General features: G+C 39.2%; 1 protein-coding gene across 1 annotated transcript in view; it reads right to left on the reverse strand.

The window, feature by feature from the left end:
• The window catches only part of LOC117485961 (ephrin type-A receptor 6-like), a 167,844-nt gene extending 160,134 nt beyond the window's left edge, over positions 1-7,710 (reverse strand). The window contains exon 1 of the mRNA XM_034134673.1: positions 7,488-7,710. Coding sequence (XP_033990564.1) covers positions 7,488-7,566 — 79 coding nt within the window. The 5' untranslated portion in view covers positions 7,567-7,710. The remainder of the gene's footprint in view (positions 1-7,487) is intronic.
• Positions 7,711-17,554: the final 9,844 nt, after the last annotated feature.

Consider the following 17,554-nt stretch of genomic DNA (forward strand, 5'->3'; position numbering starts at 1 on the left):
TCTGCCAACCAGTCAGCTCTGTGCCATGTCAGTGTCCGTGCCAGGCCGCAGGACTAGCTGGCAATGCCATGGTGTTAATGGACACCATTAGACTACTGTGGGCAGGTATGCAACACAGTGCCTGGAGGATGGCCTAATTACTGAGAATTGGCCGTGTTGTTCACTTCAGTGAGCAGTTTCACACTTCACTTTTCCATAAATAAAGAACAGATTATGTACATTAGGAGGCAGTGTGAAAGTTATCCAGCAGAGAACATTGCACTTTAAGGTTTATAAGATCCTAGAAAAAAAGGCCTGGTGAAGAAGTTGTGTGTATTTTTTTGAAACAGCCATTGCAAAACGTGTACAATGTATGTACAATACTGTATACTGAAATGTGAGCGTACAGGGGTTCTTGATTTGTACAGGTATTCAGAATAAAACACCTCTTGTTGTTCTGATATAACAGGAGTTACATTCTAACCTTACAACTCATTATTAATTTAAAAACATTACAGCTACAAGCCTTCAATAATTCAGAACGTAGTTACAAGTATGAACAAGAGAGCAAATAATTATAGTACATTATATTTTATGGTTACAAGGAGATTGACAACGCCAATAAGTATGACAGGGAAATGATACCAGCTGCCGATACAACCTAGAGTTCACAATGAAGCAAGACACACATATTCTGACACTGAAGAGCACAGGCGTGTTTCCAAATCAGTTTATATTAAGTACATGTGTACAAAAAAAGACAAAGACTAAAGTGAGCTGAGGCCATTACATTGGGTGGCAGAATATGCTAGGTTATCCATGGGTACTGCCATATACTTACCACAGATGCAGTAACAGCAAATACACACACATGGGAAACAGGTAAATCACTTGTGCTCCAATGTGCTCCAATGTGCTTTTCACCAAAGGAAACAGTGAAGGGGGACAACCTCTCCTAAAGAGAAGCCCCCAGCTCCACTAAATCAAAGAAATAACAACTGAAACAAAGTTAAACCAAATAAGGATCCCAGTTGGTTCTTAAAAATGCAATTTATGACAAATGCTAAAAACACCTTAACAGAAGAAAACAAAAGAGTAGTAAAACAGTGCTGGCAAAACAAAAGTGGCACAACAAAACAGCAGGTGCACCTACAAAGAGTACAATGGGAGTTGAAGGCCTCACCATGGTGCATACAAACATATTGCATTTAAATGTTGTGAACCCACTCACCACATAGGTCTTAGCACAGCACTCCAACAAGTAAGCAGGACAACAATTGGCTTCTTACCAAATGATTGGCCAATATGTCACAATAACACCAACCACAACAGAGAAAAGGGCCAAAAAGCCTGAGCAGAGGCCCTCAGGTGCTTATAATCAGGCCCTCATCAGGGGAGAGGTTTGGGGAGGAGTCAGGCCTGGAGCTGCATTCAGCAACACTGCACTGCACTCACCTGGGAGGCATTCCCCAATGGGTTTCAAGATAACAACATAATAGTGTCTATGAATCTATTACTTACCCTCACAACAAAACTGCATTCTAAAATACTGTTTAATGGAAAATATACTTATCTTTCCAATTACAGCTGAAGTTAATCACAAGGTTAACGTTATGAATTGAAATACAACTTCAAAAATACAACAACACTACTCTGTTAGGTTTAGTAAACCATTATGGTTTGGCTTACATAAACATTCATAATGGACGTTTCTTTCAGAACATTATTGCCGATGCAGTTTTGTTGTATTGAAACTTAATTTTTAGGGAACTAGGCTGTCTTGCACGTTAGTACATATTTCTTTGTGTGTGCACTTTTGCTTAAAGTTTCTAGTGAGCAGTGTACTATAAAACTGCCTGCGTGTACATAAGAATCAATCCTCTCTCTCTTTCCCTCCATATAATTATCCCTCAGCGAGGCACCCACAGACCCCGCCTGGAGCTAAGGGTCCTTAGGGACTTCCACTGGTTAGATATAAATAGAACATGAGGTGGCCAACTCATAAATATGTGGAGCTCCAGTACAATGATGACATCTCCTGTCTGGCCTACAGCCATCGCAGGCCACACAAACACCTCAAAATAACTACAACCCTAACAAAAGCCTCATCCAGCCTTACTTCATGTAAATTGGAAATGGGAACAGTTTGAATATTTAGACAACAGGCACATGAACTGTCTCTATATGTGTACTATGCCTTGTTCAACTGAACCAACAAGGAGGGCACTTTTTGAGGAGATTACGGCCAACATTGAGTAACCTGAATCAAAGAACATTCTAATTTGAAATATAATGAGAGTCATGAATTAATGCTGAGTTCTAGAAATATTTTTAGATGAGTTATATCATTAATAAGAAAATGTCATACTTTATACTACAAAAAGAATAATGGAAAGTAAAGTGGAATTCCCACTCGTAAACTCAGGACAAGTCTATCTACACAGTCTTAATGAAGAAGCAGTTTTCTTATGTCCACAATGAAAAAATGCATATTGTAAATTGTAATCCATCCACTAAAAGATAACATTATGGATATTTGCCTGTATTTATTTAAAATAATGATGTCATAAAGAAAAACATGTATTGCATTTAAATTGATGTCGACATACTGTATGCTGTTAATATGTTTAATTAGCTGTTAACAACATCTGAACATGTCCTCTGGACAAAAGTAAATCTGGTGAAGTAAAACATTCTAAAATAATGTTGAGGGTAACACTTTGTTAACGTTTTGCCTTGTGCACCAGACACGCTTGGACACAGGAAGTTGGAAGTTATACAGTAGCTTAAAGAAATGCGACCTGATAGTTGTCTAAATCACAACATGTGTGGCCCTTTATACATCCATCACTGTGGCTGATTCGGTACATTATATTTATTTTCTTATAGCAATACTTGTTTCTGTTTTTTTTTCGTTTGAAAAAGGAAAGCAAGCCTTACTTAAAAAATGAAAACGTTTAATTTGTTCCCCACATACCCATTCCAGTTAACAGCAAGGCCTATTTAAAGGCAAACAGCAGCACTTGATGAACAAAGACTTGTGAAAATTGATTTGGTTGAGTATTTCAGTTAGGATTCCACCATGTCATTTAGCGGTGTAAACAAAGAGCTGGGCTCTTATCAGAGGGGATGATATGCTGTGAAAAGGAAGACTATCCATAGCAGAGACAACCTGACAGGCGTGACAACACACTCTCCACACTCAACATGATCAAACAACAAACAACATAATAAATGGCAGCAAAGCAAATCTCCGAATGTGGTTGATTAGATCTGATATAGCCTGTAAGTCTTTTTAAACACGAGATTAGTAAAGGGAATTCATGGCAATAATATTTGAGTCACCCATTCAAAAGTGGATCGCTCCAATGTCAAGTTTAGGCATGCTAGAGTTCTGGACTAAGTGATTCTAAATTCACTTTCCTAGGCAAAACACCTGTAGTGATATTACTGATTAGATTGTAGCTAGACGTGTTCTATGAGATAAGCTTTGAATTACCCTTGACATACTATAGCTTTTTCTATATCTCATTTAACTGTGGATACTTCATAATATTCCTGTAGTATGTATTACTGACCATTCAACAGAGGATACTTTAATTTTGTATAGTGATGTTCTACTATGCAGGATCCTATTGTTTTGAGAAACACACAGGTGTGTTCACTTGTTTGGGTTGATTAGACCTCTGCTCAGGTATCAGGATATGCACGTGACATTTCCTTAAGTGAGCCCACTGATTGGAAGTGTTCTAAAATGGGAAACAGCTGTTGTGCAATTGACTGTATAAATATATTCAGCTACAATATTTTTACAGTCTGCCAAGAGCGAAAGAAAAGAGAAGCAAAAGCAGAAATAACTGGAATCATGCAGCGCAATGTGGATTTGCAGTTACCATTTTTTACCTGTACAGTAAGTTGACCTCAATATCTTGAACACACATAACATGGCTTAACTGCAACAACATAACAAAGGTTTAACATTTGGTTTCATTTTGAGTAACAAGGTCCAAAACAATGGTTGTTTGCGAGTCAAGTTTTCCCCATATGTAGCCTACTACATGCTAATGTTGTTAGCATTTTAATTTGCATAGCCTAGTAGCTAGTTCACTTATCCTCTACTTGAAGCATAGCAAATCATTATATCCTTTTTACTTACCACTGGGTGGTTTCAGTCACAGCTTATCCCAACAGAAGAGCACAACCTATAGCTGCATGCATGCTTTTACAGCCTTAAACTCATCAGCTATCTGCTATCGCGCGAGCCACAGAAAGGTGAGGAAAAAGGTTCCACTGTCACAGGTGCAAAGCTAAAAAAGAGATTGTCCATCAAGATCAGTATCACAGTGATCAAAGGAGGTTTAATTAGGCAAATTAAGTGAAAACACCTGTGTACCCAGGGTGTATATGACACCTAATTTAAGACTATACTACAATGAACACACGACAAAAAAAAGACAGTAGGCCTACATTGCGTGTAATAATATTATATGTTAAAAAGGATCTATACCTTTACATTTGTTGGCTAAATTATTAAAAACTACAAGTATTTAATGCCAAAGTTTGTTTATGAAAATGTCATTTCAAAGTTAAACAGCACTCACTGAGGCAGAATTTCTCAAGGGCAAATAATGAGGTGTATCTTGCCATCCAGGTGGCCATAATCTTCTCACGTACAGAACAATTTAACAATCATTATCTTAATACAGTAATGCCTCCGAGGAAGCCGTGCTCTGACAAAATTAACAGTCTCCAGCCTGGAGTCATCTCAATCTCTCTAGGTAGGGGGCTTTTGTGAAAATACCTTTTATTACATGTAGCAGCGTGTTCTCTACTAAACGTCAGGCAGAAACTGAGATAACTATTATGTCCATAAAATGTTACAACCTAACTGTGAAAGGATCTTAAGAATCTCAGTTGTTAAATATTATATTGAATTGTTGTGTTTTCAGAATTAACCTCTATGTATTGATACGGAACTGATTATGGAGATACATAATGTTCTTGCCAACCTGTGAATTCAAAGCCAGGCATGGTTACAACACACTAACGTTGTGACTTGTGAGTCAAAGGTGCACAGTTAACATTTTTACAGCTGTTCCAGATTGACTGATTGATTGATTTTCCTTGACAGCACACTGCTGCTGAATATCTCCTCCATCTACAGCGGTGATGGTGATCTTGGTGCTCTGTGGGGGGTGCCAGTGAGAGCAAAAGCTTGAATCAGCCATCCTCTAAAAAATCAATGCAAAAAGCTGCATTATTTTGATGACGATTTCATAGCCAGATCCCTTTGAGTCTTGCAATCTGAAACCAATACAGCCCAAACAGCAGTTTACTGACTTCAAACTTCTGAAAGATCCAGCAGTATCTCATTGAGATGCATTTGACCAACACAAAAAATAATCTCATGTGGTGCTTCTATTTGACTCATCCGTTTCCCAAGGATGTATTGCTTTCTTGAATGTTCATGCCTGAATCTCACAGGCAGGAAAAAGCTATTTGAACAATGTCAGAAGAGTGAAACAAAGACATCACCTCCTGAATTACTGGGTATCTGCTGCTCGACAAGGGCTCAAGAAATGATGTAATCATCATAGCTGCTGCCGACTTCACAACGGAGGAAAGTGAGAAAAAAAGTAAATATAAAGTATTAATAATAGTAAAGATGGTGAAATATCCTTTTGAAGACATTCTTTTTCAAACTGGGCAGTGAGTGAGTAGATATTTGTGTTAATAACTGTCTGCAATCCCAGTTGGGTTGACATGAGGGATTATCTGATGTGTTGCTGTGAGAGGAGACACACAGGCGAGAAAGAAAAGGTGATTGTTTTTTATTGTTCTCCTAACAGCTGACATCTCGACCAATTGTGTCTGTGAAATCCCCAATCTGTTATGTTCTGTTTGTTTGTGTTCGGCAGCACTAAAACGCCTCCGTGTAATAGTATTGAGTTTGTTCCCAGCCTTTCTTCATACTAGCACTGTTTCCAATGTTTTTCTTTTTATGATCATGAGGTGGCTGGATCACGACGTGAATTGGACGCAAAGGTTAAGAAACACATGCATGCATAACCCTGCGCTATTTAATCTCTTCAATAAGCATGCAAACTCAACATTGAATTGTCCTCAACAGCATACGCAGCAGGAACATGGAATTATTTTTGCCAAAGTCAAAAGCAATACATGGAGCGTGATGTGGCAAGTTGAGAACCGTTTATGCCTCACCACCTAACAAGACAATTTCCGTTGTCAACTGAGTTATTATCAGATTTTTCAATTCAGAGCTGCACTGCTCTGTGGTTGACAACGACTGCAATTGTGCCCCTGAGGTCCCAGACCAGTCAATATGAAAGACTAAAGTACACTAGAAAGCAGACATCAGTGCAATCATTCAATCTGTAGCAGAGAAAAACAGAGAGTGGGGCTGTAGCAGCTGTCTAGAAGAACAGGGAGCAGCATCACTCTTATTGAACTGAGAGAACAATAAAATATAACCTGGGGGGCAGATCCTGCTGTGTCCCGCACAATCAATAAGACTATTTTAATCCTATCCGAAGCTGCGTATGTGCACATGGAGGGACACGAAGGAACGATCACACTTAAAATTGTGTAACCATACCTACAGTACATAGACTACACGAACACTCTTGGTGGAATGCAAGCTTATGCAAAAATAAAAGCACATACAGGAGCAATGCCCTGCATATAAGAACACGTTCACACTGTACCCACATGCAGACGTGTTGCCATGTACATTACATTGTACATTTGCACATTCATGCACATTATTTCACTGAATAAATGCATCTATGGCAGCTTGTAATCTTTGACTGTATTTTTTACATTTCCTGCAACACCTCGGGCACAAAACATGCAAGAAAGTCTGCACTCACAAACTAAAAGAGAGCACACATGTTCTCAGATTGTCACCCACGTAATGATTCAGTCTTTGTCTGATCTGCTGTCTGCATCTGTCTATCTGTGTGTGTCTAAAGTAGAACTGTAATGTAATTAAAGCAGCTGGTTTACATAAACACTGTTTCATTTTATTCAGATTTTGGATCAAAACTGAGCTGATGGAATCAATTGAACTCTATTGGGAAATAAAGTTTAAATCAAGATTCTGTCATGGTGCAGTTTTGTGCAGAGACATTATGCAACAGAACACTTAATTGGAGATTATTAAAAGAGAAATATTTTATATTGCACATGATTATATTTCATAAATACAACAATTGCGAGAAAGCCAGAAATATGTGTTGTTGTGCACTAACTACATCTGAGTGATGGTTTTCTGCCGGGATTTAATCTGTTTATTTACTCACTTTTGCGGAGACTGTTACATTATCGGTCCTTACAAAAATAACAGTGCATGAATCCTTAGCAGAGCCTACATTGAATATGTTTTGAATAACCGTAAACGTGGAATAAACATGGCAAGAGTAAACAAATTGCCAGGATAAAGGTTAAACAAGTTCACATTCGTCTTAGGAGTGGATCGTCAAACTCACCTTGGTTGCAGTGGCTGAAGCGAGTGAGGACAATTCCAAGAAAGAGTGAAGCGAGGAGAAATCTGTTTCCAAAACTCATGTCTGCTGCAACATTTATCACCGGCTTTATAAGAGGTACTTCTAGCCGAGAGGTAACGCGGACAGAGAAAAAGCGCGTCTGGATCCTTGACGAGCACTGGTCCTCACATTCGGTCCCGGTGGGAGAGAACTGCCGGGTGACGGAACAAAAAGAGATCCATCCCTTACCTGGAGGCAGCGGCGGCGATGGCGAGGAACCGAGAGATTGTGGATAACAATATTTAAAGTAAAATAAAAAATGTCAGACAAGTGCGAAACACCATGCTCCTAGCAACTTTGCAGATTTCCCATGGACTTCAGTCGCCGATATTGCATTGTTTGAAAGATCAATAAATTGTCCTAGTCAATCTGGTCTCTTTAGCGCACAAGTTCGTGACAGATTTAAGAAATCCTGTTGGCTGATCGATGATCCGCGGACTACCGGCTCCCTGTCTGCAGCCCGGTCCGCTGCAGCAGCGAGAGGTGAGCAAAGAGAGGATGCAGCTACACTGTGAGACTGTGAGACTGTGCGCATCTGTGCAGGATGCTCGGCACTAGAGGGGGTAAGCTGACAAGGCAGTGGCGTGTGTGCGTGTGTGTCTGTGTTGCCTCATTGGTTCAAGTGCAGGGCTTCCCAAATGTCTCCACAAGGACCTCTAAATGATGAAATAGACCTGTGATATGATTTGATCCTATGAACCATGTCTGGGAGAACATTCAGTTAGTAGCCTACATGTTTGGTGCAGGATGTTTCCAGGATTGTAAAAGAAGAAGGTTATGATCTAAATGGTTCAGTGAATTAAATAGTGAATTTAAACTGTATAGCTACTTGCCGGGGATACCTTTCAAATCGATCATACATTAAAGGTGGGGTAGGTAAGTTTGAGAAACCGGCTCGAGATACACTTTTTGTTATATTCCATGGAATGCTCTTAACACCCCGATAGCAATGAATATCTTAAGTGCTTTGACAACAAATCCATAAAGACATTTCATCTGTGGAAGCCAGTAGGCTACTGTAAAAAGCACGACCAATCATTTTAGCCGGCCCGGCTAAAGTAACTGGATGGCCTACCTGCCTGTCAGCCTTCCATCTGTGCACAAACTTATCTCGTGCCCTCATTGGTCATGTGCGCGTTCGTGTGTGTTGGAGCAGGGGCTCTGTAAGGAAGTGGCAGATTTTTTCCGCTTGTGTATTTTCAAATTCTAGCGCACTCGGGCTGGTTTCTCCAAAAGTACCTACCCCACCTTTAAACCGAAATTAAACTAAAGAATAGTTTAGGCCTTGCAAGACATGCATTATCTTGTTTTCTGCATCCTCATCAGCAGTTTAAGATACACTATGTAGGATACAAGTGACGTGCGGTGAGGTTCATGGCTGGTGAGGCACTGACTCTTTCAGAGTCAGATTTACAAATATTATATTTTGACCTTAATCGAAATATTCTGTTATTTTCAAAAGCTTTTTTAGTCTGATGCTATGATTAATTTTAAACAGACCGTTCAACAAAAGGATACCCAAAATCTAAATATTGGATTGTTCTTTCTTAGTAAGATCCCATTTTCATTACAGTTGTGGTCTTACCTTGACTTGAAGATGAATAGAAGTCCATGCTATCCTTCTGGACAACAATCTCTATTACTGTTTTGTAAAAGTCCTCCTTATCTTCCTCTAGTTTCAAAAGTCTAGTTTGTTGTTTGCAGATCTACCGTGTCTGCGTAGAATAGTAGCAACAAGAACCTGTGGGCTCACGTGCGCCCCCTTCAGTGCGGCAGAGGTTATGGCTGCCTCTCCTGGTGCTTTTTTCATTGCCGTTGTACGATGAGACCAGCGAGCCTAAATATCATATATACGTGAAATAAGTTATTTAGAGACTATGGATGGCGAGGATAAATGTAATAAAGGGATCTACAAACATTACATTGGTGACCTACAGTGAGATGGTAACAGGCATCGCTTAGTGCCCACTTTCCAGCCAGTTTCTGTGGGGTGACGCATTCTGAAGTGAGGCAGAGCTCATCTGTGCCTCACCTTACCCCACAGTAAATGGCTTGAGCGCGCTCACAAAATAAGTGGCCGCGCTAAATTAGTGCCCGCGCTCCAGCAAGTTACTGTGGGCTTACGAGAGGCAGAGCTCGTCCCTGCCTCACTTCTCATCGCTCCGTAGCGGAGCTCGGCAAATGTGCTGATTTTGCCTATAAAAAGCGATTGGAATCATACAGAAATCACATTTACACAAGATCAGTGGAGACATTTTATTATTATTATTATTTAGTTTTTCTTTAATTGTTTTTCCGTTACATTGGAGTATGACAGGTGAGGCTCTGCCTCCCCTGCCTCCCCTGACTGCACGTTGCTGAGATACCTACTGTTGTAATCAGTAAAGCAGTAGTCTAGACTCTGGTGATGATGAAACCTGGGTAGAAATAAAGGGGCTCCATGCACAAAGACAGAGAAAAATGAAAGAAACCCCTGTTAGTTATTTTGTCAGCAGTGATTTATTTGGATTTGCCAACATTTTGTTCACAGCCTGTGAGTCTTGCATACAAATAAACAATGTAACACAGGTCTACAGTCAATATCCAATTCAGTGTAAACAACTCACATGAAGAAACCTCCACTTAAGGTCATAATACACTGATGTCTTAGTGACAATGATTTGATCACACTTATTGTAGTCACTGGAATATAGCCCATTGGTAATGATGACTTTTATTTTTTCATTGAGCAGCATTTATCACTCCAAATTCCAAAAGCATTTTTAGAAAAACTGTTGGTTATCTCTTGAAATATGTATATAATATACAGATAGTAAATATGTAACCAACAGTTATGATATGTAGACATCTAATGGCATCTCTTGAAAACAAACTTTATCTCAGAAGAAGACAAGATACATATCCACACATTTGCAGTGCGAGAGTGAGCTGCTCTGCTTGCCAAGCGGACAATGTCAGCCAAGATAAGGGAAGGTCTTCTTCTCATCTTCATGGACGTCTCATCGAGTGAGTAAGCAAACCCTCCCCAACCTGACCGGGTTAAACAAAGCAACGGTGGCTGCTGTGATGAGACCCAGTCAATCAGGACATAGGAACAGCTTCCTGTCAGCACAGAGGAGGTAAATACATCAACATCGCAATCCGTCACCACCACTTAGCTCCCCAATCATCAAACAATGCGGAGAAGCTGTCAACTGACAACTGACTTTGTGCGGCGCAACGTGTAAACACATTGGAGGACGGAGGGTTGTAGAGTTGAATATATTGACCACGTCGGCGTGTTCGTTTCTATTGAGGCTGGAGAGAGTCCGTACAACCTGAACAAATGGATAAAGCCATTATCATCACTAAGAAGAGGAAGAGAGCTACACGTTTTTTGTGTATACATGTTGCTGTTCTTCTTAGCAAAAAAAGGGTGAGAGATATTTTAGGCTGGTGGAAAAGGTGTGTGTTGTGTTGACATTTTTGTGCTTTTCTTAGCACTTTAACACTTTCAGCACTGTCTAATGCCTTTATACCTCAGCAGCAATTTGTTATACTGTCTGCAAATGTTTGCCTTTTTGCCTCACTTTATTTTCAATATATTTGTTCTATAGTAATAAGTGTGTCCATCAGTTTCCTCTTTTACTGCTATCTTTGTTATTATTTCTCATAGGAATAAATGATCTACTACCACCGCACTGCTTATGCTACTAATACTTCTACTAAAAATGCAAAAATGAACATATTGCTGATGACTTGAATCATTTCTCATCCCCGTAGAGGGTGATAACTGAGAATGATGATAAAAGAAGGCAAACTGTTGAGAAGAGGTCCTCCACCCCCCTGCAATGATTTGGTTTCCTTTGCTGTAATGTTGGTCAATGAGGTGTGACTGTAGTGCAGAGGGGCCCTAACCGTGAGCTATGATCCCCCGTGTCCAGAGAGAACAAGCTCCGTCCATCTGTACTCATCACAAGCAAAGAGCTGGAACGAGACCACATCAGCACAACTGACAGAGACAATGAGACTTTATAACGCTAATAGCATCACTAATGTCTTGTTCAACCCATACAGAACTGCCCCACACGTGGATTTAATCCAAACTGTTTAAAACGTATAGGCTAAAAGGAACATTTCACCATTAATGCCCTGAAGCATTGATTGCTGTATTTTTAGAAATTCAAACAACATGGCACTAGGAATGGTAAGGTTGGTGTAGAGGCCTGTCGGTCAGTCTACCACCTAAGTTGAGGCTGACATTTCTCAACAACTATTGGATGGATTGCCATGACATTATTTTGTACTAATTCCCCAGAGGATGAACCCTAATGACGTTGATGATCTCATGATTTCTGCCATGATATTTGGTAAAGAAAGTAACATTTCTCTTACTTTTTATCAGGTCAACATTTGTATTTGTCCTAAATCAGTTTAGTTTCAGTTTTCAACATCATCATGTTAGCATAGTCAATGAGTCCATTTTGGCATGATGATGGCACAAAGCAACATTGTTCTTCAGTGCAACCTAAACCTAACCCTAACCCTTAATTAACAGAGCCTAGGCAGTATATTCTAAGTCTTGTTAGGACTCCTTGATATGGCTGTATGACTTCTTCATAAAAAGGAATGAAACCACAAAGTATGAATTTATCTCAATAGTAGTAATCTTGGGTGTCTTTCTGTAACATCTACAGTGAAACCTGCATCACACCAAGCATAGCTATTTACACACCTAGACCATCATTTGATTAGTAGGGGTTTAATCATGTGTTTCAACTTGTTAAGAGATGTTTAATTGGGTACTAAAAATTATAAAATTCTAGGGGAATCGATAAAGAAATGTTGTTACAGAAAGAAACATTGTCACATTTAAAAACAGTGAGCAACTCAGCTGAATAGCAGTATTGGTAAACAGCTGCAACCCACAATTCAGTCCAACTCTGTTTAAGCCAAGTAAAGAGAAAGTAATTAAACTGGCTGTGAAGCTGTCCTTTCTAACGACTTAAAAGCAGCTACACAGTGTTTTCTTGGTTTGGAAAAATAAAAATGGACCTCTGAATCGTTGTGGTAATTACCAACTAAACAACTATCAAATATAGAAAATGCACAATACAACCTTTGCTGAGTAGATCTGTGAATTTCGATGTGTGTTCCTTCACTCATCAATGCTTTAATGAAGTTTTAACATATTTGTTCCCATTGTAGGGAAACGTTCTGCCTCATCCTCCAAAAACGTTAAGACTGAAAGGCTTTGAGGTGCAACAGTAAACCCATTTTCCTGTTGTTGATTATTGCATTGGCCCTGAGTGAACATACCATTTTCTATTTGAAGCTTCATCTTTTGCCTAAGGGCAAGACGGCATTGAATAATTTCAAATAGCACACAAAATTGTGACATTGGGACAAACATTCGCTCAAAAACAAATCATGATTACTGTGCTTCAGAATTGCCTGCAGCAGTTTACAGTCTGCCTTATCTTCCGATTTGTTTTTTAAAATCAAACTCAGCTTTTGATTTACATGATGCGTTGGTATGGAGATGTGGTCTGTAAACACAGGCCCTGAGGCTGAAGCAAGAACATTGACCTACTGCTATTACAGTACAAATAAAGCATAAAAGTGTTTCAACAACGGCGCTATGGGTGACTGCTGACTTGGCTTTTATAAATGTATGTATGTGTATGTTTGTAAAAAATGTCACAATGATATGTCTCATTCCATTTTAGTCTATAATACCCATGCCAGGATCTATAGACCTAACATGAAAAACCTTTTCCAGTAAACCATTCCAAGTGGGAGCCTTTTTAAATAATTTCTAATGTAGCATCAGAACATGATGTCAATTTGGTTTAAGTACATGATTTATTATACACAGAGCTCAGAGTCTATATTTACAATGTATATACTTTGAAGTCCTTTTACTTTGAGTATATATGACTATTCATGTTAATTACATATTCACTTTTTTTTACTTCATCAAACCTTTGAAATATCAACCAATGGCCCAACTATCACATTTATCTCCTGTATTCTTCTGAACTTAGTGTCTCTTGCATACATCTGCATAATCTTGATTAAACCACAATCTGTGTCTTGCATGTTAATGTTAAACTGTACAGTGAAGTACATTTATCTCAGGTTTCTGTCCTTGTTAGGGCTTCTGGTTTAATAGAGATACAAGAGCTCCTACAGCCCAATCCCATTTCCCCCCAAATGACTTGTAGTGTCTATCATACTGCACACGGACATGCACACTCTGATACACACTTGTGCTGCACCTCTTAGGTTGCCCACCTCCCTGGCTGCCTAATGGGCCATAGGCTCTAATCTGGATGGCCGCGGTGCTCAGGAGAATGAGCAGAGCAAATAGAGAGAGCAGCTCATCAGGCCTGCGAGCCGCTGTGTCGGTAACCCCAGCTGTTAGAGAGACATCCGCCCATCGTTCAGAGATGAGGGAAGGAAACGGGATGCCTTCTAAGGCCGGGGTAATTTCCAGGGACTGACAGCAGATAGTTTCTCACAAACCTTTTTTTTCAACATCCATAATGTTCCTTCAGCTATTCAAGACTATTTGTTTCTCTCCTCTTTCTCCTGACTTTATTTATAGGTACCAGATTTATCACTGGTGTATTTCTTACTATTATATTTGTTGCAGGTAATATAACCATACAATACATACAGAACCAATAGGAAGGGCAATTGGATACAGATGTGTGTGAAGTGTAAGTGTCCAACACCTTTTATGATTTGTAAATGTATATACCAGCTGTTTTCGATGAACAGTTGAATGATATTAGCGTATTGCAAGAAATAAAGACTCTTCTAATGTGCTCTTCTGCTTTCAAGACTTTAGATAAAAGGGATTGAAAAACATAACAAACCCTAGAGTACACCACTGCACACATTATTTGCATAATCTCCCATGATTCCTGGACATTTTCTTTCATTAAAGGAGTTCTGAAAGATGTCTGGGAACAAATCCATCTCTGTTCTCCATTGTTTCTAAATGCGACGTACTTTACTAGAAACACAGTATGATTTTCTCAGCAGAGTGCCATCAGCAGGCCACTTGTCTTGCTGTGAATGCTTATTATACAAGGAAACAATGTATGGTACTCAGCCAATCATGTTCAAGGTGCAAATGAGTAATGACGTTGTTGATAATAATCATGAAGCGCAATAAACATCATTATCACCCGTTGAACCATTTTTTGTATTTGGAGTGTTTGAGACAGGTTCTGTAATTACAGTCAGCGGTGATGCAAGGTGGCATTCAGCGACTTGACAGTTCTTGAAACCTCCCCCCGCTTTGCCCTCAACCCCAAAATTTCCATTAGTAATTGACAAATGGATGGATTAATGGTGTATAAAATGATCCATCCATCACAGGGGCTAAACGGGGTGAGAGAGCAGCACTCTGTCAGACATGCCTTTTTAGAGCCTGGTTCTCATGACCAGGCTCTAAAAAGTAACTAAAAGTAACTGGATACAGCAGTGGTTGTCTTGTATTTTTCCTTCTCTAAAATAGCTATTTTTGGCACCAAAAAAAGTGTGAGTTTGAACTCAAAATAAAACTGGGTAGCATAGCTTGAGGATGGCAATGGCATTTACTAAACTGACAATGAATGAACTGCATTTTAAGTCATTGAAAATAATCTACATGAACAATTGCCCATCACTTTTATTAAACACTTAGACTAAATGCTAAATGCTGAATTGTATAGTGCCAATCATGCTGAATTTATAAATAATTTCTATTGAGTACCTAAAGGATTGGACAAGGGTTAGGGTTAGTAGAGACCACACAGCCATTTTCACTCCAGTTTACGTTTTATTTGTGTTTTACAACAGACAAACATTGCAGCTCAAAGCAGTTATTAAAGGAGCATATGGAAAATCATTGGTCAACAAAAGGAAAGCTGTGCTAGGCCCTCGGCTCCTGTGTGGCTCACACATGCTGCTACTAGGATGTCTGCACCTTAAGATTATCTATCTCTGCTTTTCATACAGAAAGCCCCTACTATAGGCAAACCAAAGACATACATATAACATTTATTTCGACACCATAGTGAAGAAGTTGTTGTGGATGGGTGGGTTTAAAGGCACCAGACTTTCATCCAGCGCCTGTTGTGTCCTTTGTGAAACCAGAATGTATATATTATTCACTTCACTTCCCTGCTAAATCTAAGCTGCTTCCATACTGTAGTTGTTTTAACCAAAATGTTGACTTAATTGTCAGGTTGTGTTGCTGCTTCTGTAGTTATTTTATCTATATCATAATGTTCTCCTTGCTAAACCCAAGTAGTTTTCTATAGGGGCAGAAGTTTGTTTTGAAAAGACAAAGTGGAAATTGACAAAAAGTTACCGATAACTTCTTCAAAAAATACTGTACACTTTGTCGTCTTAGAACACCTTGGATGAGCCGCAAACAAGCATTTTGGTTACTAAACTGAATACAAATATCTGTGTGTGTGTTTGTGTGTGGGGGGGTGGATGTGCAAACTATTAGAATTTTAAATTAATATTGAATATTTACAACAAAGCTTTTATTTGTATTGTTGTTTTTACTTGGCAATTGCTCACAACCCCAGTATCAGATGTTTTAATATATTCTACTACAGTGACTTTAATGAGACTGAGATGTGTTTGTTCCCAGAGATTTTAACGTTATATGCAATTGTTATTTCGGGCATGAATCCATTTAACTAGAATGAAAATAAATAAATAGAGCTTTGGTGTAATAATATATTTGCATGCCTGAACATAGGATTATCTATCCTTAGCACTCCTGTGACTACATGATTCAAAACGAGATACTGCAGTTGGTTTAATTATTTGGTAGGAGATTAAATAAGTGTCTTGGCCATGCTGCTGCAAAGTGTGACAAACGAAAAGGCTTTTGGGGATTCTTTATCATTTTGTCTTTGGGTATTAGATTAAATCATCCAGCCAAGAGGACGGCATCAATACTTCTACATCAGCACTGTTACACAGTGATTTGATGGATTCAGGGAGAATTTCTTGTCCCTTTTTAAGATGCCTGTCCATTCCTATAAGCCTTTTTTTTCAGCAAAATTCCAATAACCCGAGGGATTAGACTGACCCGTCCAACTCAGTTAAATCAATGGCGTCTGCGAGATAAACAATGACAAGGCAAAAATCTTCTGTCAGTCACGGACAGACAGGTGCAAGTCTGTGTGTGTGTGCTCATGTCAGTGTGTTTGTGTGAGTGCGGCCCAGCATGTACATAGGCCTTCTAGTGCCAACATGCATGTGTGTGAAGTCAAGGCCCCACTAACAGCTAAGTGCTTCAGCCTGATACATAATGTATTAACAATGTGTCTGTGCTGCTGCCTGCCTCTGGATATAGAAAAGATAAAGTCATCACATAATCATAGAACCATGGGATAATCTTTGTAAGTATTGTGTTAGAAAAATGACAATTACATCTCTTGGCATGCATTTGAATACTGCATATTTGTTTGCATACATGCTCTTTTCCTGTGTTCTGCAGGAACAAGTAGGACCTGACACATTGACATATTTGACATGGATAGGATTCATCTTACAGTTCATGATATAGAGACATCAGATTTTATGTAAGTTATTTGAGGAATGGGTTATTTTCGATGGTGGATAGAAGCAGTCAGACTGAAGAGCTGTCTCGTTAGACTAATGCGTCATTTGTGAGGAAAACAAAGTACTTGTAAGTTACTTCACTGAGAAGGAAGATCAACATCAGACCACATACAATCTTTTAAGCCACTTAAATGCACCTCTCAACGGGGGGGCCTATTAATTGCGAGCAGTCGCAGAATTTCCAAATGACCTTTGAGTTGAGTGATTTTGATAAGAAGACTTAATCCTGATCTTGTTAAAGCTTTTGGAAGTTTTATCCTATATAAACTTGAAATAATGTGTTCACTTCATAACACAAAGTTTTAAAAGCAGATTTATAAGCAGTGATACATTTTGACAAGAAGGGAAGTAAACTAAGCATTGCCACACAAATGCAAATACCAGAGACT

The sequence above is a fragment of the Trematomus bernacchii genome, unplaced genomic scaffold (genome assembly GCF_902827165.1).
Source record: "Trematomus bernacchii unplaced genomic scaffold, fTreBer1.1, whole genome shotgun sequence".
Taxonomy (NCBI): Eukaryota; Metazoa; Chordata; class Actinopteri; order Perciformes; family Nototheniidae; genus Trematomus; species Trematomus bernacchii.